A 20,652-nucleotide genomic window follows, 5' to 3' on the forward strand; every position below is an offset into this window, starting at 1 on the left:
AGCTACATAATATTTTAGTTTAAACTTTAATAATCATAATAAATTTTAAAAATATGCTGCTTAGAATTTTTTTTAGGAATTATATTACCTGTTTTTTTTTCATTAAAAAAAATGTGCATGTATGGTAATTAATATATATTAATACCTATAATAAAATAAATCTACATACTTACCTATAATAATGAAAGAAGAGGTTTAATTTACTTGTTTAGTATTATTGGTTTACATTGTTATTATGGAAAACTATACAATTCATTATAAATGAATTAATTTTATTATTATAATAATTGTTTAAATAAATTATGCTATACAAAAAATATACTTAACCCTATAGATGCGAGTTGCGGATTTATCCCACACTATAAAAATCATAATACATTTTAATATTATTTTTTTATTTGTGTTTGTATTTTTCCATATAAAACCAGGAAAATTGTTGCATTACTTACCTTGATAAAACAAGAAAAATAAATATCCAGATAAAACACGGAAAATAATGCAACCATTTTCCTGGTTTTATCTGGATTTTTTTATAATTTCTATATTCTTTATTAATTAATTTTTATTCAATGACTGTTAAAAACATTTATACATTTTTTTCCTTATCCCCTCATTTTATCACTTTTTACTTTTTTAAATTAAATTCTGAAGGTGAATAAAGATGCAGCAGAAAATGAGTATAAACATATAAAAAATCACAATTATATCTTCAACATTTTTTTAGTTGTTAATTTACTCATTTCCTGAATTTTTATGAAATTTAATTCCGCACTTAAAGGGTTAATTTCAATTACCTACCTGTTAAATACAAAATATACTTTATATTTATTTTCACAATTGCAATTATTATTTAAATTTGTTAGTTTTATATACTAATAACTATTCTAAAAATAAAAATAATTATTTTAAATTCTTATTTTGGTTTACCATAGATGTCTCTAAATTTTATAATTCATTGAGAATTTAAAAATACATATATGTAGTAGGTATATATAATAAAAATACAAATTGTGCATTTTTTATTATAAAAAAATTAAACATGAATTTCAATCAAAATTAAACATTACTGTTTTTATGGGTATATTCAAAAATAAAATTAATTTGCTCGAACTAGCGTTGTTTTTGTCTACATGCATTAGAATTAAGACATTTCCCACTCGATGCATTTCTTTTCTTTGACCTTGCAATGCACATAGCATATGAGAGTGCCCAGTGGGTGTCATAACCCGTTTGAGACCATTAACCATAAACAGTCGTCCAACACACTGTTACCGATCGCCATAATTTAAAAATCTTCCATGTATAAAGTTTACGCCTCTTTAAATTTATATCTATCTATATCTAACGATTTATTATCGCTGGATTACATAATTTTATCTATACATCTCAATACATTTGCTTAATATAGGTAGACAGATTTTTTGCAATTGTCGATATCGTGAATGACAAATGCTTCTAGTGCAATGGGATACATATTATAAGTTAGTGTATCATTCCGGTTCGCCCCCATTCGCATTTTTCAATCTTGTTTATTTATTGTTAAATACCAGCGACAGACAGCGACCTACGACATTTTAAATTTCAACACTACCAGTATTCAGGGATATATTAGAGTTGTAATAAAAAAATGCTGTATCAACATCGAAGCGACTTTCTCCATATTCGGTCTTAGTGTGTGATCGACTTTCGCGCGTTAATTAAAGTGGCATATGCGTGTGTTTTTTTTATCATACCTATACGGCTGTCCAATGGAAGAGTTGCGCTTATGATAATAATAAACGACAATGCTGAATGACGATCGTGGGTTCGTCCAATGTCTCATGATGGCTGCTCATTGTTTTGAAAGGCGAATTGATCGCGTGCTTTGTTTAATCGTCGTACGGTAGTCCTTTTTTGGGTCAAGTACACAAGTGCTTATACATTTTTCGAATTCGATTCAATGTAAATTTTAACAGAGAATCTCGCTCTCGGTTTGGTTCGTCTCTGTCGATCGTTTTATTTTGAGAAATTCCGATCGCTAATGAAATAACGATATTATATTGATAACGTTTAGTTTCGGGCGTCGTTTTAACGATGTTCATTTGTTTAATTGCTATCTTCATTAATCGTGTAATGGAATTGTTATAATAATCAGAAACGGTGATTTTGCTATGGATGATTTTTTGCGTCAAAGGATTTTTAGAATTCTCAATAATGTAGCTCACTGTGAAGATATATTGATATACTTTCGAATAATACGGTTATATTTACTTAAACATATGGATTTATGCAGTCGTTTTGCTGAGCTAAAATAAATTGACTAAAATCGTCGACGTTTTAACTAGTCGGCTTTTTATTTGAAATCTGTTTTAACTCGAGAGGCAATCGAGCCGAGCAGATGTTGATTTTCTAAATTTCCGCTTATTGAAATTAATCGACCGCCGCCAATTAAACGAGATAGTCGTTTTCACTGGCCGAATTTGCATTGCGTACACAATATGTGAATTTATGAGCGTTAGAAATTAAAAACTGACACACATCTCGTGTTTGCACTGTTTTCCATTTGGGTTAAAAATAATCGCAATAACGGCTCTGCTTTTTAATTATCGACAACAATAACAGAATCATCAGGGAAATTATTGCACGCGGATAGAACCTTACTTTTTTTCTCTCGCTACTTTCGCTCTTTCAATCAGTCATGGATCTCATCACTATATTGTTTTTAATATTAACGATGGGTAATTGAGTTTCGCTAGGGTTTCTTCTGGGTCTCGCTGAAGAGTATAATTTTCCTCTCTTGGCGCGCTTGCATAATGGTTCGACGAGGTGATCAACCGCAGTCAAGATAGTCTTGAGGTGAAACCGAGCCTTGGTTCTTCCCCCGCGTCTGGTTATAGTCTCAGTGCAGAGGCCGCCCGGCGGCCTTGGCTAAACTACAGCTAAACGACAACGTCCTCGCGATCGTTTGCCTCCTTGCCCGGAGCAAAGCTAGTGCGGGACGAATCGCTCGATTTACCGAGGGCTAAAAAACTATTTTTCGCAAAAACTACCCAAAAAAACAAGGCCGATATCGTCGAGCGTGTCGAACGCATGAAAGATCTTTGATAAAATTTCAAGAGTCGTGTATCGACATTGTGTGTACACATGCGAGTGTTACGCTGTATAATAATTTGGGTCAATTAGCGAGATTGTCGCCGTTTCTATTATTAGTGTGTAGGTCGAGGGTTGCTAGAGTCCAGATAGCATATACCTACATGAAAATAGACCTATTCGAATAGTAATATTTGCTATGTTTATTACGTGTGTAGGTTTTGCAGGTGGGCGTAACCCGCTTATCTGCTATCAATGTAAAACGAATCAGCAGTGGTTTATATTATATCACAGCTAGCGTTAATTTGTCGAAATAGTTGCAACAGGCAGTGTACAGATCACAATCTCGGCGAATTCCTGGAGTTGCACATTTTTTTTTATTTAATAAACTTATCGAAGTTTAAACGCGTAGTAATTGATATGGGATGCGTTTAAAAAACCACTCTTAACACTATCATTTTGATTTTTCCACAAGTTTCATTTCACTAGGGAAAAAATTTACACTATTTCATAATATTAAAATTTTCTAACTAAAATAAAATAAATGCTTGTATTTTGCCTATTCACTTTTACTGATTGCTTGATGAAAAGGATGCACTGCTGTAGGTATGGAATTTTGGTTTGCCATTTAAGATTATCTTTGTGATAAAATTATTAACAACCAAAAAAAAATTTAATTATAGACAGCGAATCTTCCAGATAGAGAGATAAAAGCATTATCTTGCTTGGTATGTCTCAGAATCAAAGTATTATTTCAACTGTTTCAAAATAATCTATTTAGTATTTCTTTTGCTATTTTTTGGGAACAATACTGATTAAACGTTGCCTTCCTGTGATGTGCACCGAGTTTACATGTCATATTTTTTGTGATTGTGTCGAATAAAAATGTATTTACTCGTTTTCATCTTTCCTCAAACATTCGACATTTATTAACATGCCTTAATGTAGTCATTAATTTTTCAGCGATTTTATCGAACTCGTTATTCCACAATGCGATGCTATTATCGATATTCAAATTAATTAACGCCTCGAGTAGAAAGATTACGAACTAAATAGTCAAACTAAACTCTTATTTATAATCAAGTTCTCCACAAATTTACCGCCAGTCAAAATTGTTGTCTTATTAAAAAGTATTACTTAAACGCAGGGCTTTAATTGTTTACGCTGTGTGTGAATCTGTCAGTTTAAAAATAAACTTCTATCACGCTTATCGCCTTTGTTCTCATTTAAGACAAGTTAATTGCGTTTGAAATCTGTTTGCCATTGTAATATAGTATGTACTTGTAGTCAACTTAGCGCAACTTTGTTTCAGATGTTATTAGTCTTTCCGTTTATCAGCGTTGTTGTTAATTGACGGAAATATTCTCGATCACCACGCTGCGTATATATTGTATATATGGACAGATGATTGCAGCGACGATGGGATAATTTGCGGGCCCCGACCGACTTAGCGGAATTATCTCGGTTTTTGCCCTCGGCAATCATGAGCTCGACGTAATACGGTTACGACGTGCAGGATTTCGCGTGATTCATAAGCGTTCGTCCTGTCCGTTTTGGCATTTCGGTCATTGCCATCGTCTGTTTACTTTATAACGAAATATTGAATTTCTGTCTAACATTTTCAGAATATAAACAATATTTATTCGCCTCGAGCTCGAGCTTTATATGGTCAGGATTGAGCTTCGGCCTTGCGCAAGCTTATGCAAATTTAAACGCAACAATCAGCGAAAATAGTTTCAGGCATATTTAATAATAAGGAATTTTGATTAACCTAAAATATTCATACTAGTTTTGTACTTAAGGGACGCGTATTCTCAGAGCATCTTCAGACGCGTGCGTGTGTTTCTACCGACACGTTATCGTTTAACGTTGTCTGGGACGAAAGTTCACCGGCCTTGAACCTGCTCCTCAAAAAAAATACTATCGCCTTTTGCCAATTTCCTCTCGTTGTAAATGTGCGTGGTGCAAGGCCTTTGCAAAAAAATGAAAAAAATGGAGCGACATTGACACGGATATCCGAAGAACGCAATGTTTACGTCCGTTCCCAGCTTCCTGTGGTCGTAGGCGTCGTTCGGCAATCGAAGGCTTCCGCGACCGCCGGGATTCGAACTTCAGCGCGAGATTGACAGATCTCTGTAATGGGCCCGGTCGCCCACGTGTCGATCAAATTTGGGAGCGCTTGTCGTTCAGTTAGCGTATCGATCTATTAGATCGAGTTCTAACTCTCAGGGTGGACGACCTCCGATCGTTGCCATTTACAGAACGAACGTAGTGTGCATTAATTTCTACCACTTAACCCCGGTGGACGCTGAGTATCGCGCCAATTACGAGAGCGTCTCTCCGAATTCAAATCGACTCTAATTATGCAGGCTTGTTCGACGTTTCTTGCTATTAGAGATCGAAACCGCGGTAGCGCGGTTTGTTGCCAGTGTCGCATTAGGCGAACGCTTATTCGGAAAGTTTTAAATAATGATTATCCGAGATGTGCAGGCATTTAACAGTTTTTCTTTTAAGAAAAATAGGCCGAATACACATCCACATGTTTGACAAATATGTTTGTTCTACTAATTCAGCTTCTTATGCTTGTCTGTTTAGCGGTATTTGTAATATTGTTCCAACTGAACCGATTTTTTTTTATCTAATATTCACTGAAACGCAAAGTAGCTTGCTTGTCTTACAAAAACCGAAATGCGTGTCCATCACTATGGAATTAGTGTTATTTCTTCAGATTGATACTTGGTTTGATATTGCATTATCATGTTATGATTAATTTTACTTTATTTTAGCTGCTTCGGTCGATGATCATGATACATACATTTTTTATTTAATTATTAAAAAGCTTATTTATTAGCTTTCTTTTTCCGCTCTCTGTAACGAGTTTCTCCGAAAATATGTGATTTTTCTGGATGTTTGTAATAACATTTGTTTGTTTGTAATAATTAAATAAAAAATTAAAATTAAAATTTGTTCAAAGAAATAAGCTGGAAGATAATGAAGTTATTAAACGTCTTTTGTTGATAGCATCGACTTTTTAAAATACAATCGTCCTGATAGCAGGAAAGACAAGTTTAAACATTTTTCAGTAATTTATGTTCTTGAAACCAAAAAAGCTTGATTTTAAAAAATGTCATTTAAATGAAATTATATCAGAATTTTCACCGGTAGATATATATTTTTGCCAGTAAAAATATAATTTATCTGGCAGGCGCGAATACAATTATATGATTTTAGTTTTTAGAATATACATTTACATACTTATCGTTATTTATTTACAAGCGATGTACAAATGTTGATAGGCGCTAGTGTAATTATATGCTGCTCTAAAATGTCTATGAAACTCAATTTGACAGTTGCGAAATAACCATTTCCTGTTCAAATTCAAATCTAACCCACACGAATTAACCAAACCCAACTTAACCTAATGAAAGTTCTAAAACTAACTATAGTTTTAGAACTTTCGTTAGTTCAAGTCCAAAATACAAACTAAGCCAACTCATTTCAGGGGAAAATAAGCTATAGAATAAATACAGACGTTGCATCACGCATATTGATCCATAGTTTATCTGCACTTCGATATTACATTACAGGAGTGTGACAAAATAATTGGACCAGACATTATTTTTTTATATGTTTAAAGTAAAAACAATATTTTAACACAAACAAACAATTTATTATTTCACATTTTTAATTTAATAAAATAATATCTAGTAACACTACCTTTCTCTTTTATTACTTCGAGTACTCTTCTAGACACTACTCGCAATTATAGGCTTTTATTTTTGCATTGTTTGGCCACACGGTTTCAATGTTTTTTTTTTCAAAATATCTCAATTAGTAATTGAGCACGATAAACTTGTATATTTTTCTTTGTCAAGTATTTTTTTTATTGATTTTACTCCATTTTTTCTTAAACGCTTAAAACGCTTTATCACAAGTAAAACTGGCCTTCTTTATGATTATTATAAGTTAATCCATATTATTGTAAATAGATTAGTGGTTCAATTGATAAACCCGAATTTTAAAAGAGTGAGTGTTTGCTAAAAAGCTTACCTATTCTAGAATTAAAGAACAATATTCGTAGATTAATCAAAGCATCTGTTTAATGAGTATCTAACGGTGAGAATGGGAGTAAATTACAAGATTTTTTTTGTTTCATATAAATAAAAATTATCTCTATGCTATGTAAAATGATCATACAATTAGTTATTCTATTTTTAAAAAAGTTAAAAAGATCTATCGTGTATTAAATATCAGCTCGAAAAAAAACAATGTATCCAAGCTTTCGTTCTTTGTGCGAATTAAGTCCGCAACTGAAAATATTATTTTAGAATCCACAAGAAAACGAATTGATCTTTAATATTAGTAATCTACTTCTTAATAAATGTTTTTCGTGAACATTTTCTTTACAAAAATCCCTACTAATTATTAATTTTTTTAAGATTGTTTATAAATTGTTGAAAAAAGTATTTTTAATTTTATATTTTTGTCATTATGAAGTTGTATAAAATCGATTTTTAGCATGAATATGTTGAGTGGGTGTATAAACCTAAGCTGTTAAATTATGAAAACTTCTATTCAAAGTCAATCGACTTATTGTTTTTGGAACGAATATTCAATCATATCATGTCAAGCTCATCAGCCTGCACATGTTACATTTCTTGCAAAGTGATATAAATAAAACATAAAAGATTCTTATTTTATAGAAGCGCTGTTATGCATACCAACGACAAACTACTACAGTTAGATCCTATTAGACATGCACCGTAGTCATTCGCTCCTTAAATATCGAAGATTTCGCATATGAACTGCGCACCTTCGACAAATGGACCGTGCATTGAATTATTAATCACACAAAAGGACTCGAACGTAAAAAACTCAACATTCAGTCGAGGATAAACGGCGCTGTCGCTGGCAGATTAGGTTTTTCTTTTAAGGAAACGCTCGTTAGATTTATGTCCTGGCCGAAGCGACCGCGCAGGTTCTATATACGGAAACCTAACGATTCGCCGAAAGCTTTTATCCTATATTAAATCGATGGCGCGCTCCTTCCTATTTTGCGGGCAATTCAATTACTCTCAGGTAAAGGCCGTTTATAGCGTGATGATTTATGGCTGTTCCGATTAGGGTAATTTGGAACAATAACGAAAGTGCGCGCTATGTTTGGAGTTATTTTATTATGTGTGTAGTGAGAGGGACCCAATTTTTACGTAAATTCGCAATTGTCGACTTGGTTGGCTAACTTACTATTGCGGCACCTGGCCCATAAAATCGCTGCTTGTGCATATGAGCGATCTTCTTCCGCTCGGTGCAGTTTCCGCTGCGGAACTATTAGGCACGCGCCGACTGCACGCTCTTCGGAGGAGTTATTTTCAAAAGTTTGTGTTACAAAACGGGAAGCGTGTTGTTTGAAATGGACATAGTTGGTTGACTTTGACGATAGAAGCGAATCGTGGGGCGTTTGGTGTGGTGTAGGTTTTTTATCGTTTTTATTGATTGATCAAGAACAGATATCCAAATTGAAATGACAATAATACAAATAAACTTCAAAGGTTTTGTGTTGTTGTATATGTGATTTCATCCACATGTGTGTTTGCTATTCTTATCTTATCACAGTGTGATCTTAAATAATTTGAAATTATGTCAGTGGAGCATTAAACGACGAATCATTTTTCATGAAGCGATATTCCTCCAATTTTGCAATTGAGAATCTAGTTGGACAATCTACATATTATACATAGGTACTAGCGTTTCCACATTGATCGTCGATTTGCTCAGCGCAAGGAAAATTGTTTATAATTGCCTTTTACTTTTTTTGTGCGACGCTAACGCTTTCTACATGAGCCGTGCGATTTTAATACGAATTTTTATTAAAATCAACATATGTGAATTCAACCAGGTTTCCATTCTTAACAAATTCTCCCTTCTCGGAAGTTCTGAAACTTTCGCCGTATTTTGGATAATTTTCCTCCTATACATTGTCATTGAATATCTGGGCGATACACTAACTGAGTCACGCTTCCGTGAATTCATTATCGCTTTTTTTCACTTACGTTGCCTTATATTTATGTTACGTATTTGCATAAGAAGTTTTGGAACGACGCTCGTTATGTATTATAGTACCCGCAGGTAAGTCAGGAAGTAATGCTACTTGCTAATTAATCGAACCGAACGATCGCACAGCGAAAGCGCGACTATTGTATAATCGTAATATTTTTCTAAACTTATTTTATTACAGTATGTATATGAAAATTAACGGCCCCTTTGTTTCTTCCGATTCGGAGCGACCGTAGATTCGGTTATTGGAGCGTGACCCATGCACGAGCAGCGCCATATAGACTCGGATACATTTCTCTCTCACTCGCTGTTAATTATCATTCAATTTTATCAACGAGGCATTGCGCTATGCAGCCAGAAACGCTAATTAAAACATCGAAATCTAGTTTAAAAACATTGAGAATGTATCAGTTCCTCGAGATTGGTGCGCAAATTATAACATGAAAAGTATGTTTCTATTACTAAATGAATTGAAACGTTATTATAGAATAGTAAATGCCTATGTCTGTACTACTAGGTAAATACATACTTCATTCGTATTCGAAGAATATGTTCTTGATTTTGAAACCTATCATAGATCATGGAGTGACTAGTCAGTCGTGTGATTTATATTGCAATGACTTTGGTGGACACATGGTCACGGGTGGCAATAAAACACAGATTAGGCCGCTGCAGTTTGATTGAAGTATAGTGGACGGACGAGGCACCGCCGGTCGTAGTCTTCCCGACGAGATCCGCCAAAGAATTGTATTGCCGTCAATTGTTATTCATATTGACAATATTACCAGATTGTCGCTTAGTTTTGGTTATACTAAAATAAATAAATATGTTTCCACAACCTTAAACCTTGTAGTGTTATAGAGCTTGAAGTTGCGAAAAGACTTTTACAACAAAATCTCATTTGTTTATTCCAGAAAACTCATATGCTTACATATTCGAGTCACTATTCTCACATGATAAACATGGATAGGATTATATCGTCATAATATGTTACTCAATCGTTGCTGTAATCTATTTCTGTTCAGAGTTTTTCTTCGGCTTATATATAAATTTCCAATTTAGTGTTGATTGTTTTCACTTCTTCAATCCGATTCGTACAAATTGAAGTAGGGGCCGTTAGGCACTCGCTGTAATAACGGGCTTTTATTGAAGCGGGCGCATCTAATCGGTCAGCGCGAGCAAATAATATATGTACGAGTATGCATTGGGCGCGTCTGACACTCCACCCCGTTCGTTACTGAAAAAGGAAGCACAATAAAGTTCAATCAGGGCCGTATCTAGGCGGCGCGGCGCCCTCGGGCTCGTCCGCTGTAAATTTCTCTCCGTCATCGTTTCGGAAGTCGATGTTTAAATTGCCCGTTTTGATTTACGACACTGGTAGCGATTTTTAGTTATGGGCGTATAAATCTTCGCTCGAACTTTTTAGTGCATATTACAAATTTCGATAGCTCAGTTCCGAAATGTGAAATCGAAAAGTCATCATCGTCATATTTTTATAATAACGTTACAAGGTCGAACCCGGCGATTTTCCGCATCGTGTCCATACAGCATTGACACGTCGCGTCGTGTCGGTGCTTTAATAATTAATTCTCGTTATACATTTGTTAACTTATTGTGTTTTTTGCGCGATCCGTACAAGGAGCTGCTCATAATTCGTTTGGACGCTATTCATACATATGCATAAAAAAAATCAATTTTATGATATTGATTTTCCGCCCTTGAACACTAGCCTACATGACTATCGTTACGGGACGGCGCTAGATTAATTAACATGCGATCGGTTATAATTGTCGAGATGAATCTTCGATCTGAATCAGCGTTGCACAAAATCCAGTTTTTTCGATTGTAATGAAATCATATGTCGTATTGCAGTGCCATGCTCGTTGCAAAACCATGACAAGAATATGATCATGCGGATCAAAATGTTAGCTCATGGTATCGAATTCAAGTGCATTTTGATAATAATATCATTGAACTGGATTATGTTTTAAGTAATTGTTTCTTTTAATCTATCACGTTGTGGTGAATTGTATTGTGTTTTTATATATATAAAGTTTCAGTCAAGTTGAACAATTAACATGGAAACTGAGAAGAATTTCCGAGAATTTATGACTTCAGACATTCTTTGAAACAGCAGTAAATTTGATTCACGTGTTTTTCAATATTGTGTGCATACATATACGATGGATAAGATAAGCGTTTGTGTTAACAACATAGCTGTGACTTTTAAATCAAAATATTCAATGGTTAGCAAATCGTCGCCCTCGTTCAATTGACAGTAACACTACTGTCCTATCTGAAAGACAAATATGATATGATAACATTGAGGTGATACTGTTGTACGTAACGCCACGTTCCGCGCGTTCAAATTTATTGTTTCACAAATATAAAACTTTTTTCAACACAGGGACATCATTTCAGCATTTTCCAGGAAGGGGGAGGGGCAAAAGTTTGCTAGTCAGTGTTAATATTTCGATTTCATTAAACGACATGCATTTTTCTGGACAAATTCAAGGGGGGGGGAAATGTCCCCACCTGCACGTCGCAGTTAGAACGCTCGTTACCAAGCGACGGGGCCGACACGATTTTATTGCTTTTGACTTCTGAGAAAGGATAATTGTTTTTGCGCCCTCCTATTGACCAAAATTTGATTTCAATATACTTTGACCAATACACTCATCAGAAGTCCGTACTAATATCGATAAGAATAACGACGTCTTTCTGTAGTTCTTCCGCTTATTTTCCCCTGAGAGATGAGTTGGCTTAGTTTTTATTTTATATTTGACCTAATAAAAGTTCTAAAACTATGATTAGTTGTAGAACTTTCATTGTGTCAAGCTGGGTTTGGTTTCTTCGTGTAGCTTAGATTTGGGTTTGAACAGGAAATGGACATTTTTCAACTGTCAAATTGAGTTTCATAGACATTTTAGAGCAGCACATAATTTCACTAGCGCCTATCAGTTAAATTATATTTTCGCTAGTAGAAATATGTATCTACTAGTGAAAATATAATTTCACTAAAATTACACAGTATATTTTCACTGGTAAAAATATGGATCTATTGATGAAAATGAATTCCGATATGATTTCATTGAAATGACAGATATTTAAAAAAATATTTTCGAGATAGATTCAATACTTTATTTTTATTGTTTTTAGGAATAAACCCGAGAATTTCTAGTTTAAAATCAGGGACGTTGCGGGGGGGGGGGTAAAGTTGGCTAGTCAGATGTCATTTTTTAATATTTCAATTTCATCAAGATTCATTAAATGAAATGGATTTTTCTGACCGACCAAATTCAAGGGAGAGGGCAAATGCCCCAACCAGCCTCCCTTCCCTCCAATCACATTATTGTCTTAACAGTGTATTATATCGATTTCCATGGGAATAGAAAGAACATGAGTCTGAATCGAGAACCCAATCAAATATAGTACACAAATTGGTATTATCGACACTATTAAGTCAGTCCAGAAACCAGCGTTTATAGGTAAGATTAACATTGTCAGATCCTTGTTTGTGGTTGGACTGTGTGGACTGCGACGCCAGGATCGCTCGAATCATTAACCAAAGTAAAATTGTATGTAGCTGTGGTTATTCCAGAATGGGGTCGTTGATATATTATCTCATTTACAAAACTATATATTGTTAAGTGCATGGCTTGAGAGTACTGCACTGTTAATCTCAAATGTAAACAAAGACGTTGTTTCGGTTCGCTCACTTGGATTGATAACAGAGGGGCCTCTGTTTGCCTGCTATTCGGATATCGACGTCCGGAGGTCGCCAGTCGACCGAGCGGCGTCTCGAGGCTGGGCGCCTTCCGTCGAGAAAACTTTTATCTCGGGAGGAGGAGGCGGCTATGCATGCAGATGCGCCTTTATTGGTAACCGGGCTCTCGCGCTCCGAGGCTCTCTGCAGCGCGTGGGCTCGAATGCAGTTTGTTGCAAAGGACGAGCGCTCGCGGAGAGAGCGAGCGAGAGAGCAGTCGTCGAAAGTGAAAACGACGAACGGAATACGCGCCTCGAGTCGACCAGTTCGGCTCTGTTCACCGTTCGAGGCGGTCGACAGTCATGCACCCCGCGCTGCCTCCTCGGTCGGCGCACGTGCGGCGATCCGTTTAGTGTGGTGTGTGTGTATGTGTCGGGTGTTGTGCGTGTCGGTAAAGTGCAGTGCACCGGTTCCTCTCGTTCCTCCTATTTTCCCTTATCGCTCGCTTCCGTCTGTCTCCTTTGTTTTGCTCTCGACCGTGTTGCGTTTGAACACTTTTTCAATCACAATGCGGGTTAACGCTCTCGCAAATGCATACTTGATAAACTAAGGAACTCGAGAGCAAACCCATCTATGTCAGTGGCGTAAATAACGTATCAGAATCTTACTAGAAGTTCATATACTAAGTTGGAATCATGCTGGAAAAGTAACTATTAATTAAAGTCGATAAAATAGTAAGATACTGCCACGACACTGATCCATGTGCATGACTAACTTTATGGAACACAAAGCCTATTCATTGAATATGATATTTTATTTTGCTTTAATTATCATTTCTGTTTCTAAACGTTATTTTATGGTTAATTATAGTTTGAAGTTGTTTATCTTTAATATTTTAATATTTATTATGTATTAAATACATATAGTACGTGGATTTAATTAAATTACCTGAATACTAATTATTGCGAATTAGTCTCACTTTTTAATCATTATTACAAATATTTGGTGGTGGTTTTGCACAATTTCAGTGAAAGGAGTTTATTTAATTAAATTTACAGCTAAGTTTTTGCTTTTTAACCTCTCGTATCAAACGTTTAAACTTCGGCGTGTGGCGCGCGACAAAAAATAAATAGTTTTCCTTGAAGCCACTGCCGTTTTTGGTCATCTTCTTTCAGTGCAATTTGTTATCTTCGTCCGCCATATGGCCGCCGATCGACCGCGACGCTATATACATACTAAATCGATCCTTGTTAGTTGATACTATAAACTCTTTTTGGGCGCTAGTCCTATTTTAGTCCGCGTCTGCCTCCTCAAATTGAGTGTCTAGTCATGCCTCTCCTATTTATACGGCACTTCCGCTGCTGCATTCGGAACCATTTAACCAAGGAATCGTTACAGTCGCTACGCATCGTTTCTAAATAGCACTTAAATTGACATTATCGCGGTTCTTAACGTGCGTTATCTTGCGTTTCAATGTCGTTTTGTGTTTCGAATTGTGCGAGAATCGCCTTCGTGAAATATTTTATTCGATTTCGTGCGGAAGTTCCGCTCGCTGTGTGTACATACTCGGTTGCGGTTTATGATAATGAAGGATTGGCGCAAAAATACGACCTCATGCGCGTCCATCGTGTAATGTTATTCGAAATTCTACCTTCGGATTCGCGCTCTGTAACGTCCTCCGAATAATTATGAAACATTAAAGAGTTCAATCTCTATGCGGCGGCGACGTCGCCTTTTGCATAGGTTTCCTAATGAGATTAAAATTGCATGGATTTCTACTCGGTGCATTGTTTTCTAATTGAGTGCCACAACTGCCGTTGAAAAAAAACGTTCGACAATGATTCACTCGGATTTGTTTGTTTTTAAATAATACTGTAAAATTGTTGTTGTTTTTAATTACATTTCCATTTATGAATGTATGCTATAAAAATGGAAACCATATGGCAGTCGCGGCGTTAGGTTTCAATTATATTGCCATTAATGGCGTTACTATATACTCATGTAAATTCGATCACTTGTCAACTAATATTACCATATCAAATAGTACCGAAAAAATGATTCACGTAAATTTGCCGTTGAAGAATAAGAAATGCGCGTCGTACGCATTTTCCTGTCTCGATTCCTACTGGGTAGGCCCACGTGTCTCGCGATTATCTCTTCCTTTGTATCCTCGTTCGGCAGTCCGATGACCGGTCTCTCGGCGCTTTCCGCATAAAAAGTTCACAGACCCAACTCGAGTTCACTCATCTCCTTGTCCTTTTCGTTTCGTCACCGACCGGAAATAACAGGAACGCTTTTCGGTCGCATGTTAATAATTACGAGTCGCACCTTATGCGGGTGACCTCGCGAGGTCGCCGTACCGTCCGAGCGCAGGCGGCGAGTGCACTTCCTCCCGAATTCTGACGAAACATAAGGGAAACTCGAAAGATTCGCTCGTTTCTTTTCTAGATTTCTGCCGACGCATTCCGTTTCACGTTTGCATCTGCGTGTGTCGTTTTTGAGCGCCGATGCGCTTTTCTCGCAGCCGAGGCTACTTTCTTTCTCACTACAAAAAATATACCGCTTCGGCGGACTCGGACGCGATTCCAGTTTCCCCTGGTCGAACTTGACGTTTGCGTCTAATTTCGTCGCCACCAGACGTTCGAATTATTTCGTTTAAATGCACGCAGTCTATAATTATAAACGCAACTTCACTTTCTCGACTGTTAGTGGTGGTATTTTTCAGTAGCGTAAGTTCCAAATCGCGACTCCTCAAATCCTACTAATCGTGCCAATGCACCGCACTTTTACGAAATAGTGACTTTTTTACGTGCATATTAATTTAAAATGAGTGCTTATTTTTAGTTCAAGATCGTCGTATGAAACAGTGCTTATAGATAAACATTGCTAAAATGGTAACCACGCGTGTTCCGACGTATAATCTCAATTCAGAGTTCAACCGAGAATTCCGCAGCTTCAGGATTACGCGGGCTCCGGCTCAAACCGCGTCTCACATCGTGCCGGTTCACGAGTTCTCCAGGATAAGTCTGCAGGAGCGCAGGGCCGCGCTCAGGGCGGCTTTCGACAAGGCGGCCGCCCCCGACACCTCTCGTTCCGCTACCAACTCTTGGGCGTCTTCGGACGGCAGAGCCGTGCTCGCTCGCTGCGACACTCTGGAAGAGAGGCGAGCCGCCTTGAAAGCCGCCTTCGAACGCAACGCCGAATCCAAAAATGCGTTCAAAAAAGACAAGAACGATTTCAAAACCACAGACGTATCGGACGATTTCAAGTACGGGTCCATGAGAGTGACGAAAACTAGCCACGCGAAGGGAAAGAACGACGAATTTAAATTGATCGCCAAAATCGCTACGAGACCCGACGTCAAGGGTGACGTCCGAGAGGACAATCGAAACAAAATGGACGAGATCAAAGTCAAACTGGCCAATATGAAATGTGCTATTGAGGCGAATCTGAAGAAGCACGCGAAAGCGTCTTTGGCTGAATCGCTGAACGACGTCCGCAGCGTCGGCTTTTCCGATCTGCGGAAGTTTCCCAAAGTAGATTTTAAATCGCACGAGTCCATGACTGATGTCAGGTCGGAGCGGTTCGCCAAGAGGAAGGACTTCCTAGTCAACGGCGGCTCTATGAACGACGTGAGAGCCGATGCCAAGTGTGACGACAGGAGGGGCAAGAAGGTGCCGACGACGGTCGCCGAGTCGACCGACGGCTGGAGCACTCCCGACTCGGGCGTGGCCCTCGGCGACAGCCCCCCGGAGGGCTCCGGCCGAGGCTCCGGTCTGCCGGCCATGTACCTCACGATGGCCACGTGGACGCCCAAGTCCACCGTCTTCCAGAACAGGCTGAAAGAGCACGAGTGGAGCATATCGTACGTTGGCGTTCGTAAACGAATATCTCGAGAATACTGTGAGACACCGAGCGCGCGCGCGTCTTCGTTTATTATCGAAACGCATTAGGGCCGACTTTCACATTAGGTTCGACGCATTCCATTATGTGCAATGAGATAATGTTTGAGATTTCGTTTTTGTCGAGGCGCCGGAGAGATCTTATCGATATTATCAAAGTGGAGTGGATATTTATTTTATAGCGTTTACTCGTCGAATTAGTGTCAGTTGTTTATGCAATGGATCATGCGCGAGATCCGAGTAGAACACAAAGGGAAATCACTACACCTAATTTGTCCCTCAATTTAAACGTTTGAATAACAACCCCCCACATACGATAATATACGTGAATAATTATGGTAAAAACATATATTTTTACTAAACCTTGAATCGCGTTTCTTTGTCTCGAAACGCGGATATTTTTTGTGTTGCCATTTTCAATGAATATATTTAATTAAATAATTAATGATCAATAATTATAATAAAACTATTTTTTCTATATTGTATGTAATAACGTATATTTAATTATTACTACAATTCTTTTTTATTACTGAATGAAATTTAATTATTTAAGCTTTAGAAGTCCAAAGGCATCTATGTCATGCACAATATATTTTCTATTTTCTGAAGCTATTTTAAATGATTTGATGATAAAATTTCCAGAATTGTATATCATTAGTCACTTAGAGATACTTCTATCAGTATATTACGGTAAAAATATTCAGTAATTTTTAACCATTTTACCTGGAATTGTCAAATTACTAAAATTCGTCGTAAAATCTGTTAATCCATCGATAGATTTTGGAAACAATTTTTTGATCAGTGTGCCAATCGCTCAAAACCTAGACGTGTGATTTGTTATCAATGGTTCTTAATTTTTAAGTTTTGTTTTTACATTTACGTACATATTTTCTTTAAATAAATTAAGTTACTGTTTTTAATTCAACTCAATATTAAGACAATATATTTTGAGAGCATTAAACAGTAGCGTGTAATAAAAACTTCTCACTTCTCGAAATCGTAAAGAAATAAGATATTTCCATAATCTCTTTTTAGTTTTTGGTTTCATACGAAATGTGATGATTTTGCAGGTGATGAAATGTGATGATTTTTTTGCACGCTACTGTAAATATTGGGTGATCCAATTTCACTTTCCGAACATTTAAAAAAAAGCTTCGCATTTTTTTTAATAATCGAACATTTGCTGTATTTCATTAATTATGAATAATAATATCAGTTAAATAACCGCCTCTGTATTTTTCAGTGAAGTTATATTTAGTCCAAATACATTTTCACCAATATATATTTATACTATCAAAAATATAATTTAACTGATAAGCGCTAATATGCTGCTCTAAAATGTCTGTAAAAGTATTTGACAATTGCGAAACGTACATTTTCTTGTTAAACCTATACCTAACCTAGTGAAAGTTTTAAAACTAGTCATACAAACTCATCTCTCAGGGGAAAATAAGCTGAAAAAGAAGTACAGACAGACCTACCTTTGTCTCCCCTTGAAAAAGTTGAAACGACGTTTTGAACATGCGTGATTATTGACAGCTGTCTGATTTACAGTGCTGTCAACATATGAAATTCGAATTGGATCACCCTGCCCATTTTACACGATTATATTACTTGCTGATTATTCACTTTTTCACAATTTGGTCTAACACAACCAATAAATAAATAAACAAGGGAAAAGTTGTAGTGTATAATATTATAGTATTTGCATCAAAGGACGAAAAAATTGTCACGTGGCCTATCAAATATGTACTAATCCCATTAATTCCTATATTATGTAAAATAAACTAATGAAAGAAACAAGATATTTAAAAACTTAATTTAAAATCATATCTTCATATGAAAGATATATTCGAGAAGTATCATACGGTAGACAAATATAATCAAACATTATTTTAGGATATAATTTTAAATTACTAAAAGAAAAATTGTCCAGACGTTATGGACATGGGTATTCCCAGTAAAAAATAGATGTCCAATTTGTGTGGACTCCAAGGACTCCAAAGGGTTAACGATGCATAAATTAAACTCATAACCGAGGGTCAGATTGCAAATTATTTTCGGTGCTGAAGGTGCATAAAACCGCGTTTATTGTTTGTTTACTTTGTTATTATAACAGCATTTCTAAAATGATTGTTACAAAAGAATTGTCATGAAATTTTAATCAGGAATCAAATAGAATCATTCGGTATTATTGCCATTCTTTCACTATCTTCGTAAGGTTATTATAATAAAAACAAAGAGGTGCTTATTACACGTCGCTTTAATTACAGAAACGAGATATTTAAAAAATGTGCATAATCAGTTATGGTGCGGAAGCAAGTACTTCCTCGTGTGTTTTGACAGTTGCGCTTTACGTTGTGGCATTGACAGACCGTTAACCTCGTGACGCTACAACGTGTTTTATTTAACGCTTTACACACGTGCGGTCATATTTTACTTTTGCCGTTGCCATTTTGAAAAAGTCCGTTTACGGCCTCGATTGGGGAATTCTGTGTGAATTTTCACCACCCGGGAAATATAACGCGACGGGCCCGCCGCTGTGCAACAATCCAATTGTGACAAATTGTCGCTAATGTGTGAAGCGACGCGTATCTGACGTCACGCGGCCCAAACCATACGGAATGGGAGGCGTCGATTCAGTAGCGTCGCGACGTCCGCTGTCAAGAGTCGCGGGAATCAGTTCCTCTCGCTTTCGATGCGATCGATCTTCCGCGCTCTTCCGCCAATCTGTGCTATCTATATTTTGTCATGTACATATTGGCGAAGAAGCTAAGTTCGAGGTGGCCGTGGAAGAGCGGCGACAGCGGTGGCAGGTCCAACAGATCGAGGCTCAAAAACGCCCTGTCTAGGATTCTAGAAATTTGCTCGGGCGGCAGTGAAAGAACTTGCGCCCTTTCCGGCATGGATTGCATAGGAATCGACGACGGGCGAGAAGCTCTAGTTGAAGTCGAACGGTAAAACAATCTAGCCGCGTTACTATTGACTTTTTTTTACTATTGGCTTAACCTCTTCGTTATCGCTCCGCGCAAGATTCGAACGTTTCTTGCGTCATCATATAGTACTCGGAAAAATTCAGATATCGGACGCACTGGGATAAGAGTGCAAGGTCTGAAAATTATTTGTATTTGCATTGTGCGCTCGAGCGACGACCGCAACGAATAAACTTTTTGTTCAGTCATTGCTTCTATTGCGGTTTTCCACGTTAAATTTAATGGCAAGTTACATCGGCGGGATTCAATCTGGCCGCCGGTCAATTTGCGTCACCGTTGTCGGCCAATCTACTTCAAACGAGAACGATCGCTGCATCTGATCAAATATCGCGTATTCGGTACTTATAGGAAGCCTGAAAATTTTATTGTCACATTATATTTATAAGTGCCAGAGTATGTTTAATTTACTCTTTAAGTACAATAAATCAAGAAACGCTGATTTGACTATGCGAAAATTTCAATGTTATCTCCATACGTAATTTCATATTTGACTTGGGAATATTTCAAATAAAATGAAAACATTTAAGAACCACTGATTGTATATTTTTCAGTAACTTTTTTTAAAATTATTTCATAGTTAAAAAACAGTTTTGTTTTTTACTTCAAAGCTTCATTGATTGCATAATCTCGAAAAAACTTGTGACGCACATACAAACAGACATCGAAACATTATGTTGACAGATTTTCACCGAAATTTTGTATGTTTTTTTTATCCACTGTAACGTACGTGAGAGATATATAACTAATGAGGAGCATTGCAGTGGAATAGGCATAGTAGCGCTTCGTGGTATATTTGCGCGCGCACTTGTGTAAATTGACGTGAAGAGTTATAATTCTCACTGATTGAACTTAAAAAATGGAGGAAAGTGACGGGTGGTTGCAGATAATGAAGTAAACGTCACATAAAAACATTTTCTTTTAAATTTCC

At 36.7% G+C, this 20,652-nt stretch overlaps 1 protein-coding gene across 7 annotated transcripts in view; it reads left to right on the forward strand.

Annotated features, from left to right (window-relative positions):
• Doa (CDC like kinase darkener of apricot) overlaps positions 1–20,652 on the forward strand; it is a 48,658-nt gene that overhangs the window by 7,776 nt on the left and 20,230 nt on the right. For 2 of the 7 annotated variants that reach the window (XM_088206083.1, XM_088206091.1), the window contains exon 1: positions 19,379–19,688. The exons of the other annotated variants lie outside the window; for them this stretch is intronic. In XM_088206083.1, the coding sequence (XP_088062209.1) occupies positions 19,483–19,688 (206 nt within the window). In that variant the 5' untranslated portion in view covers positions 19,379–19,482. Of the gene's footprint in view, positions 1–19,378; positions 19,689–20,652 lie in introns of those variants that run through there. 7 annotated transcript variants of the gene reach the window in all.

This window comes from Plectrocnemia conspersa, unplaced genomic scaffold, assembly GCF_051122295.1.
Source record: "Plectrocnemia conspersa isolate PC_06_02 unplaced genomic scaffold, ASM5112229v1 ptg000001l, whole genome shotgun sequence".
NCBI lineage: Eukaryota > Metazoa > Arthropoda > Insecta > Trichoptera > Polycentropodidae > Plectrocnemia > Plectrocnemia conspersa.